This window comes from Mesoplodon bidens (assembly GCF_964165515.1).
Source record: "Mesoplodon bidens genome assembly, chromosome: 15".
NCBI classification, from domain to species: Eukaryota; Metazoa; Chordata; class Mammalia; order Artiodactyla; family Ziphiidae; genus Mesoplodon; species Mesoplodon bidens.
In genome coordinates, this window is record NC_138171.1 from 24,811,423 (window position 1) to 24,837,246 (window position 25,824).

At 37.7% G+C, this 25,824-nt stretch overlaps 2 protein-coding genes across 3 annotated transcripts in view; one reads left to right on the forward strand and one right to left on the reverse strand.

Annotated features, from left to right (window-relative positions):
* The window catches only part of PIGU (phosphatidylinositol glycan anchor biosynthesis class U), a 577,582-nt gene that overhangs the window by 184,378 nt on the left and 367,380 nt on the right, over positions 1-25,824 (forward strand). The window lies entirely within an intron of this gene.
* ITCH (itchy E3 ubiquitin protein ligase) overlaps positions 1-25,824 on the reverse strand; it is a 125,185-nt gene that overhangs the window by 37,241 nt on the left and 62,120 nt on the right. For both annotated transcript variants that reach the window (XM_081256794.1, XM_081256795.1), the window contains 6 exons: positions 20,053-20,098; positions 11,000-11,157; positions 9,072-9,261; positions 7,698-7,793; positions 5,672-5,846; positions 229-298 (listed from right to left, as the gene is read on the reverse strand). In XM_081256794.1, coding sequence (XP_081112920.1) covers positions 229-298; positions 5,672-5,846; positions 7,698-7,793; positions 9,072-9,261; positions 11,000-11,157; positions 20,053-20,098 — 735 coding nt within the window. The remainder of the gene's footprint in view (positions 1-228; positions 299-5,671; positions 5,847-7,697; positions 7,794-9,071; positions 9,262-10,999; positions 11,158-20,052; positions 20,099-25,824) is intronic.

The window sequence follows — 25,824 nt, forward strand, 5'->3', positions numbered from 1 at the left end:
ATCATAATCCATTTCTTCTTATGCTGAGTGGGCAAAATATTTTTATATTTTAGAAGAGTAACTTAGAACTTTTGGGGAATTAAATACCTATTTGGCACTCTGAATTAAACCAACACACCCCAAAAGCTTTCGAGATATTCACTCAAGCAAGCGCAAGGTATAGCATCCATCCATAAATACCTAATTGTTGAAATAACTGAATTCAATTTAAAAATCCATGTGACTTACCCCATCCAGGTGGCAGGGGACCCAGGGGATCAAATTCTTTATTTTGTGATGTAGCAAACAAGTCTTGATTCTAAAAAGAACAACCCCCAAAATGGTGAAATAATGAACAACTTAAACAGATAACTTGAGAGCAGGCTTATGAATTCTGATATGCCTTTCCCTGGCCATGTGCAACATAACATACTCTTACAGAGTTCACATCTTAGAGAAGTATGACACAGTCAAGAATAAAAGCCAATGCACTCTCATGAAGAAAAAAGCTTTGTCAACATTATTTAACGTTTGAAACTATTTGAAATTCAAATATTACAAGTAATTTTACACCCAAATGACCATTTTTTCCCCTTCTTTAGCTCCAAATCAGTAAATTAGAGAAATACATAAATCCCCCAAGAGTCACTTATAAATAACAGTACTCAGAGTCATCAGCTGGTTAAGAAAAATTTTGTATTTGTAACTCAAAAATAGAGTATCATATACAGGACATGGTATATACAAAGAATTGTGAGAAGAGAGTTGGGGGAGCAGGAAGAACAGGCTGTCAGATGAGTAAAAGAAAAGAATTCCAGTTGGAAGGAGTTGACAAGCCTAGAACTGTATAGAAAATTTCTTAAATTTGTTTGAAATTATCACATTGGTGGAGAGAGAGGTTTGGTTAGATAAAAGGAAAGTAGGAGTAAACCACTGGAAAAAGAGAGGCAGAAGTCATACTGAGTAGTGTGAAGAGGTAATGACTATGTTTTAGTTTACATGTATAATGAAGTGGGGGATACTTTGTGGTCTTCCAGTAAGATGTGGTTAAGCCCTTTCTCCTTTAAGTAAGATAAGGCAAATAAATAATAGACTAACTGCTTCAAAAAAAATTATGGAAAAAAAACTCACAAGTAAAATAAGACAGTGCACCCCATATACCCAGCAACAAGATTCAACAATTACCAAAACTGCCACATTTCTTTATTTTTCTTCCATATTCTTTGCTGAAGCAAAAAAAAAATCAGTCATCATTTCACTCCTATGTATTTTAGTATGCCTTTCTAAAATTTGTGAACATTTTCTTACACAACCACAATATCATTATCACACCTAGCAAAGAATCTATGTTAATTTTATCATCTAATATACAATCCCTAATTAAATGCCTCTGGTTGCTTACTGGGTCAAATCAGAATCCAAACAAAGTCATCATACTGCATTTGGTTTAGTCTCTAAAGTCTAAATTTATAGCAGTTTCCCCCACTGTCAGTCTTTCCCCGCCCATCCCCCGCCCCCATGTCAATGACTTATTACAGCAACTAGGTTAACTGACTGAAAAAGTTTTAAAAGCATATGAGAGATATTCCATTTCTCATTTAAAAGCTCTTGGAAGACAGACCTGTCAAGCAGTGGCCTTGCTCCTCCTGACAGACACAATAATGAAAACAGGGTAACCAAGGAGAAACACTACACAAGGTTCGAACCCTGGTTACAGAACAGGTCGGAGTAGTCTGGCATATGACAATCTGTTTTGATAATTTTCTAAGATCCAAGCCTATCCCACAGGCTCTCCCTGGACAGATAAGGTGGGGGGTACAGGCACAATGAAGCCATGGGCCAGAGCCATTACACGGCGATCCATCATCCATTCTGAGGTTAAAAATGCTAGGTGTATGAGCATCTACTGCCCCGTAACCACGGTCAGAACAAAGACCACTGCATCTACCCAATAAACAGACTTTTATCAGCAACACCCCACCACTTTTTTTTTTTTTTTTTTTTTTGCAGTACGCGGGCCTCTCTCTGCTGTGGCCTCTCCCGTTGCGGAGCACAGGCTCCGGACGCGCAGGCCCAGCAGCCATGGCTCACGGGCCCCAGCCACTCTGCGGCACGTGGGATCCTCCCGGACCGGGGCGCGAACCCGTGTCCCCTGCATCGGCAGGCGGACTCTCAACCATTGCGCCACCAGGGAAGCCCCACCCCACCACTTTTTAAGTAGCTGGTATTAAGAATGTTCAATTCAGTTCATAACTAAAATAGGCTGTTTAAGTTCTTTATAATTTAGAACCACTCTATAACAAGAGCAAAGAGTAAGAATTTGGATAGAAGAAGAAAAAAAGAAAATGGTTGATGAGTAAAAGCTGCAATTCTAGAAAAGTTCCAAAGACTCTGAGTATTTAATTGGTCAAGTTTACAATAAAGCAATACACACTGTAGGTGCTCCAAGAATCTGTTAAATCTGTCTTTAAAAGTAGTGTTTTTAAAGGTCATGTACTAGGGCTTCCCTGGTGGCACAGTGGTTGAGAGTCTGCCTGCCAATGCAGGGGACACGGGTTTGTGCCCCGGTCCGGGAAGATCCCACATGCCGCGGAGCGGCTGGGCCCGTAAGCCATGGCTGCTGAGCCTGCGCGTCCAGAGTCCTTGCTCCACAACGGGAGAGACCACAACAGTGAGAGGCCCAAGTACAGCAAAAAAAACAAAAGATCATGTACTAGACATACAGATGGCCAACAGGCACATGAAAAGATGCTCAACATCACTAATCAAAACCACAATGAGGGGCTTCCCTGGTGGCGCAGTGGTTGAGAGTCCGCCTGCCGATGCATGGGACACGGGTTCGTGCCCCGGTCCGGGAGGATCCCACATGCCGCGGAGTGGCTGGGCCCGTGAGCCATGGCCACTGGGCCTGCGTGTCCGGAGCCTGTGCTCCGCAACGGGAGAGGCCACAACAGTGAGAGACCCGCGTACCACAAAAAAAAAAACAAAAAAAAAACCACAATGAGATATCACCTCACACCCATCAGAATGGTTATCATTGAAAACATCACAAAACAAATGTTGGTGAGGATGTAAAGAAAAAGGGAATCCTGCACACTATTGGTAGAAATGTAAATTGGTGCAGCTACTTTGGAATACGGTATGGAAGTTCCTCAAAACACTAAAAGCAGGGACTTCCCTGGTGGTCCAGTGGTTAAGACTTCTTCGTGCTTCCACTGCAGGGGGCACGGGTTCAATCCCTGCTCAGGGAACTAAGATCCTGCGTGCCACATGGTGCAGCCAAAAAAAAAGGGGGACTAAAAATAGAACTACCACATGATCCAGCAATTCCACTCCTGGATATATATATCTGAAGAAAACAAAAACACTAATTCAAAAAGATACATGCACCACCATGTTCATAGCAGCTTTATTTACAATAGCCAAGAAAGATATGGAAGTAAAAAAAGTATCCATCAACAGATGAATGGCTAAAGAATATGTGGTATATATACACAATGGAATACTACTCGGCCAAAAAAAAGGACATTTTGCCATTTGCAACAACATGGATGAACCTGGAGGGTATTATGCTTAGTGAAATAAGTCAGAGAAAGACTAATACTGTATGTTATCACTTATATATGGAATCTAAAAACTAAAACAAATGAATAAACAAAATAGAAAAAGACTCACAGATATAGAGAACTAGTAGTTACCAGCGGGAAGAGGGAAAGGGGGAGAGGCAAGATAGGGGTAGGGGATTAACAGGTACAAACTACTACATACAAAATAAATAAGCTACAACGAATATATTGTATAGCACAGGGAATATAGTCACTATTTTATAATAACTTTAAATGGAATATCTATAAAAATTTGAGTAACTATGTTGTATACCTATATACATTGAGTAACTATATTGTAAACCAACTATACTTCAATGAAAATAAAAATAAAATAAAAGATCATATATTATAGGGGCTCCCCTGGTGGTGCAGTGGTTAAGAATCCGCCTGCCAATGCAGGGGACACGGGTTCAAGCCCTGGTCTGGGAAGATCCCACATGCCACGGAGCAACTAAGCCCGTGTGCCACAACTACTGAGCCTGTGCTCTAGAGCCCGCGAGCCACAACTACTGAAGCCCGTGTGCCACAACTACTGAAGCCACCACAATGAGAAGCCCACGCACTGCAACAAAGAATAGCCCCCGCTCTCAGCAACTAGAGAAAACCTGCGTGCAGCAGCAAAGACCCAATGCAGCCAAAAATTAAATAAATGAATAAATAAATAAATGTATTAAAAAAAAGATGATGTATTATAAAAGTGAGATAAAGGGCACATTTGCAGTTGTGGATATGAGGGAGAGAAAAGATGAAAACTAACATTTCTATGTAACCAGTATGTGCCAAACATATTAGGAACTTTATTTTACAGAATCCTCAAAAAAAAAACCCTCTGAGGTAATTTTATATATGGATCTATTGTATAGATAAAGTAAATGAGTCTTGATGAGGTTAAGTAACTTACTCAAAGTCATACAGAGAAAGTAACTGTAGAACCAGGATTTGAACCCAGATGTATCCGACTCCAAAGCCCATGCTCTTTCCACTGGACACCTATGTGGAAACTAGCTTTTAAGAAGGCAGGCAAGCTAGGTATTCAAACCTAAAAGAAATTTAGCCAGGCATACCAAAGGTGATTATAATTTAGAAAGAAAGGAAGACGTAAAACAGCATTGTAGAAAATAAAACGAAAACGGTAAAGTAGACGAGACAAAAATTAATTTCACCTCTAAAACCACTGGGAAGGGGAAGATAGTGACAGCTATTTTCTGCTGTGACAGAAGGTGGCAAGAAAAACTGTTGCATGAAAGCAAGTTATTTTAGTCATAACCAGGTAGTGAAGGGAAAGCTGCTGATAAAGGTGTATTTATCTACATCAGTGAGTGATTGTTATGATGATGAGGTCCAAGAAACAGAAATATGGAGAAAAAGCAAAAAAAGGTAATGCCTAGTGAGAATAGGAATTTACTCTTATGGATTCTAACAGGGATGATACTGATGGTAGTAGAAGAGAAGAGATGGCAACGGAGAGGGTCAGCTTCTCTTGAACTCTTGGAGAGTTGGTTTATGTAAAATTTAAACCATTTCCAGAAATGAGATGTTTTGATACCAAAGATAATATGGTTTTAAAGCCATAATAATATATTTAACATCATCCTATAAGGAATCAAATTTCTTTAGTCTCCCACAGCACCAAATAATTATTGCATACATTTTACGTTTATATGTTATAAAATGATTCAGTTGCATCATTAGTTCACTACAATTGAGTCAGGTGCTATTAGACCCAAGCCATATAATGTTCTGCTAAGTTAGGCAGTATTAAATTCAGAACTGTTTTCTTTTTAAACTGCTTGGATTTATTTTTACTATTCTTTCGTAAATGAATTTTAAGTCGTCCTAACTTCTTTTTTATTTTCAACAGTAACAAAGCAAAGCAGTTTGAACTTCCGGAATTTTTAAAAAGAAAAGAATAAATCACCTACACAGAATACCGGAAACAAGGTCTAAAAATAATAATCTATCAACAGCAACAACTGGGTTGCCATCCTACTTGTACTTTCTTTTTAGTGCTTTACATTTCATATGCAAGAAAAGGTTAAAAATCAAACACTCATTAAGTTTATAATGCAAGTACATATGCTCACCCCATAAATGAACCTCTGGTTAAATTGCTGCATAGCTCCTTGAAGCTGACTACGTTGGAGCTGCCACTGTTCATAGTTCCGGACAGATTCCAGTGTTGGCCTCTGCCACGTCGTTGTTCTTGTGAAATGGTCAACATAATAAATACGTCCCATGTTGTCAACCCGCCGTTCCCAGCTAAATCAGGACAAAAACAACTGGATTCAACAAATACTCATGAAACAGATAAGAATTAAACAGGACTTCATTTTAGCCCTGGTACAGGTTTGGTAAGATTTTCCCTTGCAATACTACTTTTGATTTACCTGAAGTGTTATATTTTATATATATATATATATATATATATGTATAATTTTTTTTTTTTTTTGGTGCGGTACGAGGGCCTCTCACTGCTGTGGCCTCTCCCGTTGTGGAGCACAGGCTCCGGATGCGCAGGCTCAGCGGCCATGGCTCATGGGCCCAGCTGCTCTGCGGCATGTGGGACCTTCCCGGACCGGGGCACGAACCTGTGTCCCCTGCATCGGCAGGCGGACTCTCAACCACTGCGCCACCAGGGAAGCCCTATTTTATACATTTTTAAATGGTCTATAAGTGAACTTAAGAGGAATGTGTGTAAAAATTTCTTTCTTAAAAGTTAAGGTGTATCAGTCAGGTTTTTAAAACAGAATGTATCTTACTGATTAAGTCTCAAACAACCATTAAGACAAAACCTCCCATTTTCTTTCTTTCAAATGTTCTTTTGACTGTTGCAATCCTAATAGGGACAGAAACATACACACACACACAGAAGGGGGGGGAGAGAGGGTGTTTTTCACAGATGTCAGAAAAAGCACTTTTTCACAAGAATACAACTATCTTATTTACCATTTCAAATGGGTACATAACTTATCAAGTAAACATTGATAAAATAACTTGGTTATGTCTACCTGGTTGATTATTTAGGGTTATTATGCCTACTAGTCTAATATTATAAATACAGAATTGGTTCCAGAACACTCCTCAGATACTCAAGCCCCTCATATAAAATGGCATAGTATTTGCACATAACCAGGCACATCATCCAGTATACTTTAATCATCTCTAGATTACTTGTAATACCTAATACAATGTAAATGCTACGTAAATAGCTGTCAATAAAATGTTATGTAAATAGTTGCCAGGGCTTGGGAAATTCAATTTTCAAAATTCAAAATTTTGTCTTTTGAAACATCTTGGAATTTCCCCCCCAATATTTCCCCTCCAATATTGGAGCGCCAACTGTAGTAAAATAATAAATACCATTTATATATCAAAAAAGTTTTTCTTCCTTTGCATTATTTCTTTAGGATAAATTTCCTGGAAAGGGTTACTAAGGGTATGGGTATTATTATGGTTATATATACTTTCTGTGAGGGTTGTAACTAATTCATACTACCACTAGCAACGTTATGAGGTAAAGTTCCTCTACAGTCTCACCAACACTGTACTTTTTAGGTGTGTATTTAAGATTACTAGCAAGATTAAATATTTCCCCATATTTGCTACTGACTTCCCTCAAATGAAAATATTTTTTATTCCAATTATTTTATATAATATAAATGTTAAATGCTTAACACATTCTATTAATATATCCTCATTTTATTATTATTAATATATTAATATTTTCCCAACTATCTTGCAATGACTTCACTATTATATATTAGCTTTTTATAATATGAACTTTACCATATATAGGATAGGGGCTATAATTCTTATACAGTTAAAAAAAAAAAAAGCTAATCTTAAAACCCTGCAGTTTGAGCCAGGTAAAAGTTCACAAAGGAAACGGAATCTTTCTTTAGGTCAGAAATGAGTGAAAATAAAAGTCATTCATCATGGTCAATCAATTCCCTGACTCTCTTCTTTTTAGTCTACACCTGTCATAAAACAAAATAGAGAGAGACAAGATCGACAGAAGAGGAAAAGTAGGAAGGTAGGGAAGATTTTTGTATAGATACAATCTATAGTTCTGAATAAGTACTTTTTTTCTTCTTCAATACAGACACTTACCCAGGAGGTAGAGGTTCTGGTCTATCCCACGTTGTTCTTTTTTCAATATGATCTACATAGTAAACTCGTCCATGCTGGTCCACTCTCTGCTCCCAACTTAAACATAAAATTAAAAAGCTGATATGCTACATGTACGAATAGCCTGGTTTTTTAATCTTGTCTTTGTCTTCTTCTCTTATATGACAATATTACAGAGCTGAGACAAACAAGCATGTCAGTATATAAAGCAGATACCAAAAGAATTTAGGAATAAAGTCAAGAAATGTTATACTGAGGGTGACACACAGTGGATGAGATTTCTCCTGCAGAAGTATCTGCTTTAGGAGATGTCTTATATTTCTAAAGAGGCTTAAAGCAATGCATTCAGGAGACAAAAACTGTCTCAATCTGATCAGGGTATACATAGGACTTGAGTGGAAAAGAAAACTGTAATTATTGTTATGAAATCTGATGAAAGACTGAGCTGTTAACTGAAGGGCAAAGGACAGTTCTGGTACTAGAAACACTGAAATCAAAGAATAAGACTTTTTCAGATGTGCTCCTGCACAGTACCAAGGACAAAGGCAATATGAGTATTCCAGTCTCTTTGGTAGGTTTATCCCCAAAGTAAAAAAGACAGGAATAAACCAACAGAGTTTAGAAGAACCAGTCACTTCTAAGAGCACCCACTCTGTTGGAATAAACCAACAAAGTTTAGAAGAACCAATCACTTCTTATCCCTTGCACAAATAATTTTCTAATCTGGCTTCCCATGTAGGCTTTCAAAAAGGAAAATGGCCTAACTACCCACATAAGTAATAGTCTCTTTAGCAATTAAACTCCTCATCATGAGAGTTTTTAAATTTATCACTTAGTCAATTAATTTCTGTTTAGCATTCTGAGCTCTGGATTAATTTGAATGACACAAAATATGTGTGTGTGTGTGTGTGTGTGTGGTGTGTATAACTATCAGAGTATTAATTTAAAAAATAATCAGTAGAGATTTACATGAGATTGATTTGTAATCCTCTCAGTTTCCTAAATCATTATTACTCTGCTATAAATTTATAATGGTAAAAAAATTAAGTGATTTTCCCCCCTTCAAAAGAAAAGACAATCTGGGACTATTTTATTACTTGGTCTTGGTGAACTTTCTATGGCTCAGAGTCCTTCAATAAAAAAAGTTTTTTTTTTCTTTCACTTTGCTCCGGAAATGAGGGAGAAATTTCAAATGTGGCAAAGCTTTTTTGTTCAGTTTGACTCTAGACCTCCCCCAACACACTATACAGAGTTATAAGACAGTTTTTTAAAGAATGGAGTTCAGTACTATTTCCCTTATTAATAAGTATATGCAGAAGTCTAAAGAAAACATGTTAACCAAAAGCAATTACTCACCCGGGTGGGAGGGGAGCTTGAGGTACAGGATTTAGTGGCCTAGGGCCTGAACCTCCAGATATAGTAAGAGGAATTATTAATCCAGACGTTGCTCCTTCAGATGTATTTGAATTTGTATTCGTTGGTGGCAGAGAGCCTGTACTAGAGCCATCACTTTCAGAAGTGGCAGATGGTGAGCCATTGACAGATGCTTTAAGATTTGAGGAAAACAGAAAAACAATTTTCAGAAATATAAATTCAGGAGAGAATTTTAACTTAAATAAAAAGGTAGATGATAAATATAAAATTTAAGATATGGATATGCAGATGAAAATTACTTAAGTAAGACAAATAATGGGAAATAGCCAATGGTCCCACTTAATAGGCTTGTTTACAACTTTTTTTTTTTTTTTTTTTTGGCGATACTTGGGCCTCTCACCGTTGTGGCCTCTCCCATCGTGGAGCACAGGCTCCGGACGCGCAGGCCCAGCGGCCATGGCTCACAGTCCCAGCTGCTCCGTGGCATGTGGGATCTTCCCGGACCGGGGCACGAACCCGTGTCCCCTGCATCGGCAGGTGGACTCTCAACCACTGCACCACCAGGGAAGCCCATTGTTTACAACTTTTAAGGTTCCATTTACTCCATGTCTCATTATTAATTACAAGGCACATACAGATGCTGATTTCTTGATGCCACAGGAAATAACTTTTAGAACAGAAAAGTGTTGGTATCCCTGCATATAAGTTCATTTAGTAATTTTCCAGGTCCTTAAAACTGTCTTTCCTATGAACGCCTACAGATCCAAGACTAATTTTTGGCGTTACCTATAATATGGAAGATCTGACGGATAATAACTATTTTTAAGAATATCACTGCGGGAATTCCCTGGCTGTCCAATGGTTAGGACTCCGTGCTTTCACTGCCAAGAGCCTGGGTTCAGTCCCTGCTTGGGGAACTAAGATGCTGCAAGCCTTGCAGTGTGGCCAAAAAAAAAAAAAAAAGAATATTATTGCTTGAGTACATCACATCTTCAAGAAATACTTGTTGACAAAACAATTCCTGGAGGAAGTCACTAATATTATGACAAAGTAGTATATGATCTTAAAGACTGGGAATATACTATGAACACAATTATCTACAGAAAAAACGGGGGAAGATATATATTTAAACACAATGTCATTTAATAAAATGATTTGTGGACAACCAATTTACTTTTCTAATATTATTTGGATTATTTTACATTTCCTGTTCACATACTAACAGAGGGAAGTAAAAAGAGATAAAAAGATTTGTACTGGCTAATCAGGAAAAATAAATATTCTAACTGTAAATGTTTGTATTTTTACTATATGAAATGTTTACTTGTGTGATTTTTGCTTTAAAATCTGAATATCATTTAGCATTGTTGGGTTATTTGCTATTTACTGATTGTCTTTTTAAAGGATATAATGAGATATATCCTTGACCAGATCCTTGACTCTATGAAATGCTTATGTCCACAGTTACAAACCCTGACAGAAAGTTGCAATCTTATCTGTATTGCCTCTACTTTTTATAGTACACATGTGATTTCCCTTTTTTTTTTTTTTTAATTTTTGCTGCACTGTGCAGCTTACAGGATTCTCAGTTCCCTGAATCCGGGCCACGGCAGTGAAAGCCCAGAATCCTAACTACTAGGCCATCAGCAAACTCCCAGCACACACGATTTTCATTCTCAGTAGAGCACCTGCCTCAATAACTTCACACCTGGCAGAAAAACTTGGGGAACAGGTACATCTTGATTAACTACAGAAAAATCATTCTTGGCCAAAATCTTAAATGTAAAAATTCAGCTAGAAAACCAACCTAAAAGGGTCTCTTAACACTTACCTGAGGATCAATTCCCAAAAAGAATTTTATAATCATGGTACTGAGACCTACATCCCTAGTGTATGGCTAGAATACACACCTGGTCTACGTGGAGTAGGTGGAGGTGGTCGTGAAGGTCTTGGAGGCCTAGAAGGTTTAAAACCGCCATTTGAGAGTGATGGAGAATTGTTCCCATTGACCCTCCTATTTTCACCAGACCCTGCATCCTCAGGGTGGTCTGATCCATTTGTGTTCGCTCTGGGTAAGATGGCCGGGAACAGAAGGGAAAAAGAATGCTCTTTGAATTTAACAAAAAAAACAACAGGAAGACCAAAACTTAAAGTTTCAGGAGCTTGAGAAAACCTTCCTAATTTCTAGCCAGCCTTATCAAATACATAAACAGCTCTTATGGTAGTCTTACATATAGTGCCTCAGAGCCCATGTAGAAATATGTGAGGGGTTACTCAATGGCACAGAAGTACTTAGGGGACCAATCAGAACTATTAGGTGTGCTGGTTCAGATTTCAAATAACTCTTCAGAGGCCCTGTATAAGTAGAAATGGAGTCAAATTCTCAAAATTCCAAATGCCTTAGAAAGGGCACTATTTTATCACAAGCACAGATAACTTAATCATCATTTTCTTGGTTTCCACTGGCTCTTAATATTATTTAGGTATGGGGCAAAGCTGACTGTTCCACAACAGGAGAAAGAAGTACACTTATTTCCCAGGAATAGGTGCTCTCTCCCCATCCCAGCAAATGGTATACAAAATGTTAAAGGTAAGTGATCTAGAAGAGAGGTGCCCACAGACCTTTTTAAAGGAACTATCATTTCTTCAAAGCAATGACATCAATTGGAGAGAAAGGGGGAAGAACACTAACAGGAATGTCAGATACAAAGTTACTGTCAGTTAAACACAGGTGATTCCTTTTCCCAGGGGAGTCTAGTCATTGACTAGAAATAGAAAGCAAAGCATGAGTTAGTAAGTTTGGAGACCCTAGTCATTGACTAGAAATAGCAAAGCATGAGTTAGCCAGTTTGGAGATGCCTCCGCTAAAGCCCTGATATCTACTACCTGGTAACTGGAAACCACTACTCAGTATTAATCCATACTCCTGGACCTCACAACAAGCCTGAATAAAATCTGATAGATTGAAGAAACTAAAATAGAGGCAGTGCCATTAAATCATTTTCATACTATGTTTCCCAGAAGTCAAAGTGTGGCATTTGGACCAGAAGCAAGCACAATACACAGGAGCTTGTTAGAAATGCACAATCTTGGACTCCACTCCCAACCCACTATATCAGAAATAGCATTTTAACAAGATCTCCAGATGATGTGTGTGAACAGCAGGGCATGACAAATACTGCTTTGTGGGGTTCCTCAAATGCTTATTCTGAATAAATGGAAAAGCTCAGTAACAGGCAGTCAGCACCTGGTTAGTGCCGACCACCTGCAAGAAGACCAAGCAACCCCAGAATATGAAGGGAATGCAGCAAAAGTCAGCTTTGACACTGCTCCCCTTCCCCTAGGTGAAGAGTCATATACCCCCCTTTGAGTCGGAGAACTCTGAGACTCTGCGTATTTCCTCTCTATACTATTTTAAGAGGTGATTAATTAGCTTGAAAAAAAGATTCCTGATGCTTTTAAAAAGACAAACAACTGGTAGAATGGACCAAAAATGGGAAATTGAGGTTTCGAGCTCCAACTCTGCTATTGACAAGTTATATGACCAAAGAAAAGTTATTTAATCTCTCTGTACCTCAAAAGTGCAATTTACCTGGATTAAATGATTCCTTAAAACCTTCCCAGCTATAATGTTCAACTAAATTACACTTCCACTGCTGGCCACGTTTTAGGGATATGTGAGGGAAGGGGAACATTCAGGGCATGAGGTAAATCTGCTATGACAAACAGAAGTACAGCAGAAACTGGATTCCAAAAATGTTATGCTCTGTTGTTGAAGATTAACATTTTGGAGAATTTTTTTTTTTTTTTTTTTGCGGTACACGGGCCTCTCACTGTTGTGGCCTCTCCCGTTGCAGAGCACAGGCTCCGGACGCGCAGGCCCAGCGGCCATGGCTCACGGGCCCAGCTGCACCGCGGCATGTGGGATCTTCCCGGACCGGGGCTCGAGCCCGTGTCCCCTGCATCGGCAGGCGGACTCTCAACCACTGCGCCACCAGGGAAGCCCCATTTTGGAGATTTTAACATCCATGCTGCTCACCCTTCTAGTATTTTGGCCTCAATTTCTGAACATAATTATCCGACAAGCTGTGTACTATGATTCCTTAAATTTTCTTTATACTTAGTTAGAATCGCTCCTCCTCCTAGACCTTAAATGCTGAAATTCCTACAACCTTCTATTCCTTCTACTTGCCTCCTACTGTATCTTTTATTCAGTCTCATCATGACTTTAATCCCCTCTCTATCTTCACAGTCCATCAGTTCTCTTCAAGTCTCAGCTGGGCTCTCTGATAGGCTACTTTCCCAAGTACCTTAATTCACTATTGCCCAATACTCGCCACCCCCAAGCAATCTTTTCACTACAACTAGTCCTTCATTTACTTTTCCGACTACTGTTCTCTGGGGTCAACAAGTAACTGTGAAGAATGTTCCAGATGAGAAATTACATGTGTATTACTAGAGTAAATAAACCAGGTAAAGTACCAAATTAAAGGGGCAGATAGTTCTACAAAAGGTCCTAACAAATCTTGTGCTGGGCCCGGTAAGGAAAGTTCTAAGGTTCTCATTTCCAATGACTCATAAGACAAAAATTCTTTTCTTGTGCTAAGTGAGTACTTTTTTCCTGTTTAAAAAAACAAAAACAGGGACTTCCCTGGTGATCCAATGGTTAAGAATCCGTCTTGCAATGCAGGGGACACTGGTTCGATCCCTGGTAGGGGAACTAAGATTCCCACATGGAGCAGGGCAACCAAGCCCACGTGCCACAACTAGAGAGAAGCCAATGCACTGCAATGAAGAGCCCAGGCGCTGCAACAAAAGATCCTGCGCGCCGCAACTAAGACCTGATGCAGCCAAAAAATAAATATTAAAAGACAAAAATAAATAAAAACAAAAAAAAACAACCAAACAAAAACAAATCAAAGCTCAAGTCTCCCAGAAGCTGAAGAATTAGAAATGACAGGTGACTATGACAACCTACACCACAGGTTCAATGAGATTAGTGTAGTGGTGTTAAAATTAACAGTAATAAAAAGTTTAACAGTAATTTAGAAGGACAAAGAGCTTTTGCTAGGTCCTATACAGTTACACAGACCCAAGCAAAAGATAGAAAATGTTAATATTGTGCTTCTCTAGTCTATATCTTCTTTTTTCTAAGGTGGCAGAATCCTTTAGTGTACTTTTTTTTAAACATCTTTATTGGAATTGCTTTACAATGGTGTGTTAGTTTCTGCTTTATAACAAAGTGAATCAGCTATACATATATCCCCATATCTCTTCCCTCTTGCGTCTCCCTCCTTCCCACCCTCCCTATCCCACCCCTCTAGATGGTCACAAAGCACCGAGCTGATCCCTGTGCTATTCAGCTGCTTCCCACTAGCTATTGGTTTTACATTTGGTAGTGTATATATGTACATGCCACTCTCTCACTTTGTCCCAGCTTACCCTTCCCCCTCCCCGTGTCCTCAAGTCCATTCTATAGTGTCTATATCTTTCTATTCTGACAAACTTCACTTTCCTAAAGCCTGATCACTTCAAAAAGACTGAGGCAACATGGACTTCAGTTCACATTATTCAACTTCAACTGGGCTATCCATACTGCCTGTAAATCAATCATTTTCTACATCTCTAATCTACTCCTGGCCACGTTCCCATTGCTCATTGAAAACTTTTCCCATCTCCTCAAATACCTAATCCCAATTTGTAAATGACCCTGACTCCACCTCTTCCCTAAAATGATGATTATCAGCTATCCTTCTTTTTTCTCTATTTTAAAATTTCTCTGTGCCACCATTATCTTCATCTGTTTGCTTCCCACCTCTGGGGAAAAGAAAATCTATCTTCACTTCTTCAAGGCTAATTTGTCTTGTGGGTCTTTGATTTCAGGACACAAATAATATGCTCTAGGACTTTTCACCATCATTTAACACCTTTCTTCTCTCTTCCATCATCTTCCTTCTAGACTGTTCCTCTCAAGTCACAAGTATAATTAAAACACTTCCTCAATCTTAATTACTCTTCTAGCTATCCTCTCATTCTCCTTTCCTTCACTGTAATTCTTGGTATTTATACAATTAATGTATTTAGTGCATTTTAAATTTTAAGAGGTTTTCAAAATAAAAACTAATTTCTAATTATAAAATAAAAATTACTTTCAATCGTACATTCTAGAGATTATTACCATTAAGAGATAATCTCTTGTCTGTCCTTTTGCATTGGCTATGACTGATCATACCATGTATGTGATCATACAATGTTTCATATCCTGGGTGAGTTTTTCTTTCTTTATTATTCATTATATACTGGGCATTTCACCCAAATTATCCGAAAACACTTTTAATGACTGTAGAATACTCTATCCTATGGACATACCATAATCTAATCTCTTTTAGGGAAGGGAGTGACATTTTCTATTTCCTTCAGGTAGACTGCCAGAATAGAATAGCTAGGTCAAAGTAGGCAAATATTTTAAACTGAAATATTGACTGCTAATTTAAGAAAAAATATATTTTTAAAAATTTATTTATTTATTTATTTATTTTTGGCTGCGTTGGGTCTTTGTTTCTGTGTGACGGCTTTCTCTAGTTGCGGTGAGGGGGGGCCACTCTTCATCGCGGTGCGTGGGCCTCTCACTATCGCGGCCTCTCTTGTTGCAGAGCACAGGTTGCGGAGCACAGGCTCCAGACGTGCAGGCTCAGTAGCTGTGGCTCACGGGCCCAGTTGCTCCGCGGCATGTGGGATCTTCCCAGACCAGGGCTCGAACCCGTGTCCCCTGCACTGGCAGGCAGATTCTCAACCACTGCACCCAAGAAAAAAATATTTTTAAAGGTAATAATTGATCTGTTCTCCACCAGATAGATATGAAAATGCCCATTTCACCATAAAGTATTTATATATGTTTAACATTTTAATATATTATCCCATTGCTCCTTCCTCCCTCCCTCCCTCCAGCCCGCCCTTCCTTTCTGGCTGCGTTGGGTCTTCATTGCTGTGCGTGGGCTTTCTCTAGTTGCGGCGAGCGGGGGCTACTCTTCGCTGCAGTGTGCGGGCTTCTCAATGCAGTGACTTCTCTTGTTGCAAAGCATGGGCTCTAGGCATGTGGGCTTCACTAATTGTGGCACGCAGGCTCAGTAGTTGTGGCTCACAGGCTCTAGAGCACAGGCTCAGTAGTTGTGGCGCACAGGCTTAGATGCTCCGTGGCATGTTGGATCTTCCTGGACCAGGGCTTGACCCTGTGTCCACTGCGTTGGCATGCGGATTTGTAACCACTGCGCCACCAGGGAAGCCCCCATTTATATACTTTTAAATCTTTGCCAATTTGGTAAATAAAAACATGAATGTTCAACAGTATTTCATTTATAGGCCATCTGAGTTTCCTCTTCCGTGCACTGTATATGTCTGTCTTTTGTTTTTTCTATTATAAAGGAATCATTTTTCCTCATTATTTGTGAGAGCTTTTTACAATCCAAAGGTACTAATTTCATATTGGTTAAATAGTGGTCATTTGCTTCTATATGTTGGAACACACGAGTTCTATATTTCTATATAATTAAATGTATTCAGAGATATTTTCTTCTAAAGGTTTTATAATTTCATTTTTAAAAATCAATTTAAAAAACCTAGAATCTACCTTCATTTGGGGATGAGCTGAAGTTCTAACCTGATTTTTCTTTTTCCACACAGCCAGTTTTCCCTGGCTTGATTAGGCTAAGATCTCATTCTCTCCTGCAGTATTTGATAATGTTAAATACACCATCTTTTAAAAACATTTTTCTATTAATTTCTGTGACACTGCTTTTCTAATCTTGTACTCCCCACTTCTAACCATTCCTTCTTTGGTTTGTCCTCTTCCTCCACTTTACTAAATATAGGTCCCTATGGTTCTGTTCTCGTCTTACTTTTCATTCTCCACAAATTTTCGCCTAGGGTCTCAAATTCCATGATTTCAAAGATCATCTTTTAAAATAATTCTAAATCAGAAACTCGAATCTCTGTCTCATTCTCATCCCCTGGTACCAAGTTATCAGCTAAATGCAGGAGATCTAGAATAACTCTCCAATGCTAAAGCCACTCTTCCTCCTATGTTCTAGTTCTGTGGGCGACTCTGCTATCCTCTCAGGCAATTTGACTTTTCTTCTCTCCTGTGCCTATTGATACTCAATGCCTAAGTCCCACTGATTTCACTGGCACGTTTTCTCTCTACTCTTCTACCACCACTGCTCCAGTTCCAACCCTCATTATCTCTCAGTGGATTACTGTAATAAGTTGCCACATAGGTCTTCCCACCTTCACCACCACCATACAATCCAAACTACACACGACTGTCAAATAATTTTTCTTATGGTGTTTTGATCATACCAATGCTCTGTTCAAATATTTTAAAAGACATTCCTCTCCAGAGAAAAAGATTCTAGAAGCCTATACTTGCAAACCAAAATCTCCATCTGGCTCCAACCTCTGCAGTACTAAAAATAACATTTATTGGTAAAAAAAAGCATTCCACTTTAGGCAACAGTAAAACACTCAGTCTCTAAAGGTAAGGCAGTCCCAGGTTCAACTGTGCCACTTACACTATTAACTCAGGCAAGTTTCTTTCCCTTTCTGAGCCTCAGTTTTCTCATAACCTGTAAAAATGATACCTACCTCATAAAAATATTTAAGGATTAACTGAAATAACAGGAAACATGTTCATCATACTGCCTGACACATAGTAAGAGGCAATAAATACTGATTGATTCTACTTTCAAATTCAGTACCTGCCATTTCCCACTTTCAATTACTCTATTTTCAGCCAAATACTGAGGCTAAAGATTTCCAATAAAACCCCTGTGTTCTTCCCCACCTCCATGACTGTTTTTCTTCTTTCCACCTAGAACTCCTTCATCCAATTCCCTCAAGACATGCATACCCAAATTATAACTATGCTTAATGGTCTTAGGTCAAATGCCATTTCTTCCATGACGTTTTTACATATTTTATAGACTGTTTCACATTTTAAAAATCATGTATCATTTTCTAATAAATACAAGTAAAAGCAGTTCAAAAAAGAAACAGGATTCAAGCCAGCTCTGAAGTAAAAGAGGATGAGATTAAGATCGAGTGACATTTCTGGCAAGCTGTGCAAGCCTAGATTTTCAAGAAATAGACTTTGTTACATAACTGAAAGATTTCCCATAATAGTTTGTTGAAATCTAAGAAATACCTGTATGTCTCCCGAATAGTGGTTCTCAAAGTGTAGGACCTAGTCTATCAGTATCACCTGGAAACTTGTTAGAAATGCAAATCTTGGGCCCCATCCTAGATGTAAAAATTTGGGAAGAGGACACAAGGCTTGGCAATCTGTGACTGGGCAATCTGTTGTTGAACAAGTCTTCCAGGTGATTCTAATGTACTCTGAAGCTTGAGAAACATGGTGATACTAAAATAGCACTGGTGGTTAACTTTAGTTCCTTTAATGAGTGATTGTGGAGCTAAAACCTGAGATGAATTTTGAAAACCAATATGGAAACCTGTATACTGTACAGAATTGTCAGTGTGAACTTATCACCATCATTATATGTGAAAAGCAATTAGCTACGAATTAAGTGCTACTATGGCTTTGTTTTCTGCTTCAGTCTTACAAACCCCTGCTTATCTCACCATACATATGTACCTGATCGAAACATGGAGAACCAAGATGCTAATATAATAAGGTCACAATATACAAATCAAAGATTAACAGTCAAGAAGGCACATCCAAAAACAAAATCTTGAATGCCAGGCACCAATCATCTTGGTAATTCATAAAAGTGACAGAAGACAACACTGAGAAATATACAACATCCAGACATGCTATGGGGGAAAGGAGACCAACAGGACTACACTGATGATATAGGCAGTGCTTGAATTACAGTAAAAGAACCTAAAGCTGTTTAGTAAGCTTCTTAAATGACTGGGGAGAGGGGGAGGTTTTGCTTTGTTCACATGCCTTGTAGTTATGAAGTCTGCAAACAAAAGCAAGGGATTCACCACCATGACTGTTGTGTAGCAACATTTAAACAGCATTTGACAGTTTACAAAATGTTTTTCAAACCCATCATCTCAGAGGTATGCTCTCTGGAAAAGGCTAATGCAAAGGAGTTCATGCTTAACACAAAAGACATGCTCAAAGATTAGTCGGGCAGTCTCATAAACCTAGAAGACATTGTTCCTCAGATTATTTGTGAACAACGATTCACTTGGGAAAATGTAAAGCATTGATTAAATAAATGGCATGAAGCCAGGGCTCTAGCAATGCCTTTTCAAGAAACTTAACAGCTGTCGAGAGTAGTTTCATAAAGTATTATAAGAAAGATTTTGCAAAAAAGAAATGAGACTGGCAAAACAGAACCTTTCAATGCACTATAAAATTCTACCACATTCTCACTTATTAATGCAAAAGTATGGGTTTATTAGGCAAAAGAGAAGGTATTTGACCAAAGAAATCTGAAGTATTAAAACATCTTTATGGGGGAAATTTCATGACTTCAAAAAAACTATGAAACATAAAAATAAAAAGAAACACAAGAGGCATAAGTTGTCTTCCAGTCTACAGATAGTTATTAATTTTAAAAACCTTTTCTATTGCTTTTTAATCCCAGTGAGAAAAATCACAGCCCAGCTTTCTTAGAAAAGAAAATAGCCCAATGATGACCCTGGGATTCTGAACTTCCCTACCTCTGGAAAAGTGCCAACATATTCACTTTCTATAAGCTGAACAAGTATTAGCGTTTGGGTATCTCTGGCCTAGTCTAGAGAACTGCAGTCATATAAGCTTAGGGTCTTGCATTTTCCATAAATATTTCCCTTCTTACCTTAAGCCCTGAAATTTTTGATACTCATTTATTTTTATATCAATCTGAATTTAAAAGTTTTGACTAAAACGAAACTTACTCGTTCTCCCTTGTTTCTTTCTGCATTCTGTGGTATGTAATAAGTGAACTCTTACCTTGTTTCATCCTTGGGTCTGGAGCCATCATCATTCTGTGAAGCACCTTTAACAACAATAAAAGTTGTACAGAAAACGAGTTTCAGAAAGTGGTTTGCACCTTTTTCTTAAACATGCTATGTAAACAAAACCTTTCACCAAATCTTTCTAGTAAAGAAGATACTGGAACAGAGTTAAAGTCCAACATGATATTTAAAAGGAAAATATGATAAATGTTCTTGTGATTGAGAAGTTTTATAAAAATTTTGTGCAAATGATTATTATGTGTAAGAGATGTTAATTAGTCAAGGTATATTACTCATATGCTGCTTCTGCCTTGTTTGAAATGTCACGCTTGATTCTAATTCAAATGTATTTTAGTCATCTTCTAGGGAGGAGTCAACTACCTCTCCAAAAAAGTGCTGACTACCAGCAGGACGATGATAAAACAGATGCTGAAAATAGAAAAATCAGTAAAATCTTTCTTATGCAAAGGTCTTGAAAATAGCTTCAAGAACAGGAAAGGCACAAATGGATCTCAAAGTGGCCAAAATGAATGCCACAACATTCACACTTCTTTCAAATTTTATTCATGAGAAATATCCTTAGGATTCAGTAAGGGCCTGTGTATTATACAAGTGATAGAAGGAGGCTACTAGAGGTAGGCGCACGGATTGCAGCAAAAACAGTATATAGAGAAGTTTAAAAAACTATGAAATGCAAAAAGAACTCAAGTTTAACAGTCTAGGTCCATTTAGCTAAAGAATAATAGTCCCTAAATACAGTCTCTAGTTTCAAACAGTGAAATCACTATATTACTCCAAAGCATAATTAATGAATTAATTCATTAAAAAGATGCTGAGTCACCACTATACTACTACTATATCATACTCAGCAAGGTTGGCAAGTGTCTTATCTAGAAATGTTACATTTTAAAAAAATGGTACAGGTAGATAGATAAAATGTGGTATACCTATGCAATGGAAAACTATTCAATAATAAAAAGGAACAAACTACTGAAACATGCTATGTCACTGATAAACCTGAAAAGACATTATGCTAAGTGAAAGAAGCCTGACACAAAGACTACATATTGTTATGATTCCATTTACATAAAATGTCCAGAAAAGATGAATTTTTAGAGACAAAATAGATTAGTGGTTGCTCTAGGCTAGAGGTCAAAATGGAATTTCCTGTGAATAAGCAGGAGGGATCTTACTAGCAAATGAAAATGTTCTAAATCTGATTTACAGTAAATGATTAGATCACTCCATTAAATTACTAAAAATCATTAAATTAACACACTTGAAATAGGTAAATTTTATGAAATATAAAATACATGCCAATAAAGCTGTTAAAAATGGTTTTAAAAAACACGGTACAATGAAATACATTTTGGCTGAAAACAGTATGCTTCAATTTTATAAGAATTATTTTTATATGGAATATATTCCCCTAAAATAGCTGATAAATGACATAAATGAAAGCAGAAAACCAAAACAAAATATCATAAGTTATTAAAATCAGTCAATCAGTATTCCACTTTTTTCAAAAAATAAGAAGACAATTTGAAATAATCCATTTAACTCCACCAATAATTGCTACTTCTAAACTTTATCATTTACTACAGTGAAGCATAGTACATATTTAATGACATAGACTGAGGCCAGACTGCCTGGGTCTGTATTCTAGGTTCAACATGTACTAACTTTGTGAGACCTTAGAGAAATACGATCGATTTTCCTGTGCCTTTTACCTCGTGTATAAAATGGGAACAATAATGATGCCTACCTTCACAGAACAGTTGTGAAAATTAAACATTTAGAACAGTGCCCAGCACATATAAGCACGCTATAAACATTAACTATTATTGTTTCCTGACACTTACATTTCAAAGTTCGAACAAGGGTTTTTTTTGTTCAATCTTTGATTTCACTTCAACACAGAATAAAGCCTTAACTATGAAATTTATGACATAAATTTTTTAGATCTAATCTTGTGCTTTCAACAATAGTTAAAAAATATAAATCTGGGCTTCCCTGGTGGCGCAGTGGTTGAGAGTCCGCCTGCCGATGCAGGGGACACGGGTTCGTGCCCCGGTCAGGGAAGATCCCACATGCCATGGAGCGGCTGGGCCCATGAGCCATGGCCGCTGAGCCTGTGCGTCCAGAGCCTGTGCTCCGCAACGGGAGAGGCCACAACAGTGAGAGGCCCACATACCGCATGCATAAATAAATAAATAAATAGATAGATAGATAGATAAACAGATAAATAAATAGATAAATAAATAAACAGATAAATAAATAGATCAATCAATCAATCAATCAATCTATCTATCTATCCAACACTTATACGATGAATGTCCAAGAAGAGGAAAAAGGCTGTATTTAAATTGGTATTTTATAAACATACTGCTGTTTAAAAGTATTCCCAATCCAAATTTCCTCCAAAAAAAAAAACAAAAAACAAAAAACAAAAACCTGATCAGATTTCTAAATACACATTTTACCCAGAGGACACTTTGTTAGAAGATCAACAAAGATCTCTTCTATTCTACTGAAAAGGATCCTCCTGCCACAGAAGAACCAGCTTTTAGATGAAGCAATTTAACATACTATTTCTACTTGGGTGCCTAGCAATCTCAAAAGCAAAATGAACAAACAAGTGAACTGATACTAGAGCAAGAACAGGGTGCAGTAAGCACATGTGAAAGACAGGGTTACCCTGAGGGCTCTGAGGTAGATCAGCAACAAGAGGAGGGGGCTGAACCAGAGACATCCACATTAGGCTGGGGATCCTGGAAAGGAGCTAAAGTATTCCCAGGTAGGTGACACATCCGGCACTAACAGAAGCAAAAGAAATTTTCTCTGGGCAAAGAATCCCCAACTTATTAGGCCCTTAAGATTCCCCCAGACTAAGATCAATATAAACTGGCAATCAAAGAGCCATAACATATAAGAAAACAAGCCTCAATGAAGGAGAGTCAAAACATTTATATCCCCAAATATTTCTGATACTGCAATTTTCAAATGGAGAATATAAAACACCTACTTATCAAAAGAAAACTAACAAGCAAGAAATAAGAAACTACCAAAAACAAGCATCAGCAATTCCACTCCTAGGTATATATCCAAGACATGCACAAAGAAACTTGGACACAAATGTTTATAGCAGCATTATTTATAATTCATTAATAGCCAAAAGGTGGAAATAAGGCAAATGTCCATCAGTGGACAAATGGATTAAAAAAAATGTGGCATATATACACACAATGAAATATTATCCAGGGAATTCCCTGGCAGACCAATGGTTAGGAATCTGCGCTCTCACTGCTGTGGCCCAGGTTCAATCCCTGGTCGGGGAACTGAGATCCCACAAGAGGCGCAGCTGGCCAAAACAAACAAACAAAACCAATATGCTAAGCAAAAGAATCCAGACACAAAAGGTCACATATTGTATGATTCCTTTTTTATGATACACTCAGAAGAGGCAAATCCATAGAGACATATCAGTGGTTACCAGGAGATGGAGGGGAGGGGGAATAGGGAGTGATTACTTAACAGATAATGGTTTGGTTTTTGGGGGTGATCAAAAAGTTCTGAAATGAGAGGTAGTGGATACACATCACTGTGAATACACTAAATGCCAATGAATTGTACACTTTATAAGGTTAAGTATCTATTTTGTAAATTTCATCAAAATTAAAAGAATTACAAAAAAGAGGCATATTTGAAGAAACAATAAATGTTGTAAAGCTGAAAATGCACTTGCGTCATATCCTAGGAATCCCACTCCCAAGTATACAGCCTACAAAGACCTTTCAACCTATGTACCAGGAGACACATATAAATATAAAAATGTTCAATGTATCACTTATGTTCATTATGGCAAAAAACTGGAAAGAGCCCAAATGTCCTTTGACATAAAAATGGATAAACCGGGGCTTCCCTGGTGGCGCAGTGGTTGAGAGTCTGCCTGCTGATGCAGGGGACACAGGTCCGTGCCTCGGTCTGGGAAGATCCCACATGCCACAGAGCGGCTAGGCCCGTGAGCCATGGCCGCTGGGCCTGCGTGTCCGGAGCCTGTGCTCCGCGATGGTAGAGGCCACAACTGTGAGAGGCCCACGTACCGCAAAAAAAAAAAAAAAAAAAGGATAAGCTGTGGTATATTCACCCAATGGATTATTATACAGCCATGAAAATAAGTGAATTAGACAAAAAATGGATAAATCTTAAAAGGCAACACTGATATTTTCATAGAGTGCAAAATGACACATGCATATGTGAAAAAAATTTTAAAGCAAGGAAATGATAAATTCAAAGTTCAGAATAGTGATTATCTCTAGGGAAAAGACAAGGATCGATATAGGGAGGAGAACACGGGTGGATGCAATGATATTGTTCATATTCTAATTCTTAAGATCAAACCCGGGTCCCTGGCAGTGAGAGCACTAAGTCCTATCCACTGGACCACCAGGGAATTCCCAATACTTCCATTTTTAAAATAGCACTAATAAAGATTAAAAAAACGTACGTGTGTAAAGGAAGTTTTGCTGGCTTTTTTGTGACGTTAGTTAATATTCTGAGCAAACATTTAAAATAATCAATCAAATATAAGTCAAATTTTAAAAAATACCATTACAGCAAAGTCTCTCTCTATAAAATAATTAGTTGGTACCCAGACCCAGCGGAGGTATAGTAATTTCAAATAATATTTGGTATAGCAAAAAACTTCATCTAGTTTCTTAGAATTTATTTTACTGAAAAGAAACATTATAGATATAATCACACATGAAAATGACTATTTATCCTAAAATCAAAAGAAACCACAAAAACTATAGTTTAATGAGAAAGACTGGGAAAGAATGAGATAAAACCAAAACAAAATGGAACATACACAATAAGAACCGGAGGTCACATATGCCAACAACTATCCCCAAATTAATTTTAAATACATTTCCAGAGCATCCATGGTAAAGAATAAAGATTTTTACAAGAATATGTTCCTGTTTTATTATCATAAATTTAAAAGTAAAATAGACTTTTATTTCTCTTTAGGAAAACTACTGCCTTTCATGATGATACTTTTCAGTGTTTCTTGTTGAATGCCATATTTGGGAAGACAGGTGTTGAAGTAAAAATCAACCACCACCACCCACCCAAGAAATCACAATACATGAATGGGAAGTTCTTGCAGAAATGAACAACTACCTACTCTCAATTTGTTAGGTTAATTTAGATCTGAGAGCTATAAGTCTACCTAACTAGCAAATTAAACAAAGGCTTCTTCTTACCAAAGACTCATAAAAGCAGATTAACTCTGTACTTAAGAAAAGGAAAACATCAAGACAAATTATGTAACTACTTCCTAAACAGAAAAATAAGGAAGAGTATCAAAGAAAATGTTACAAATGACACTCTCAGTTGGGATATTAAACGTGTTACTTGAGTGAAGACAGTGGTAGGGGAGGTAGAATGGGAACATAAAGCTCTCTGGTTTTTAAATAAAGCTTGAAGTGGGAAGAACAAACAAACATAGTGAGTAAAATCTGTTTCACCTGAAAAAGGGTTTACTTATATAACTGCCATTTTTAGAAAATTTATCCACCAAAAAGAATGAAAATTTTATCTACCAAAAAAATGAAAATTTTAACTATCAAAAGAGATAATGCTATCTTATTAGAAAAATCTTCGCAGTATACCTAAATATATAACAAGCTATTATTTGGTGACTTTTAATACCAAAATTCAGACAGATCTTTTTATAAGCATTATTTTTAAATTAACCAAAAAT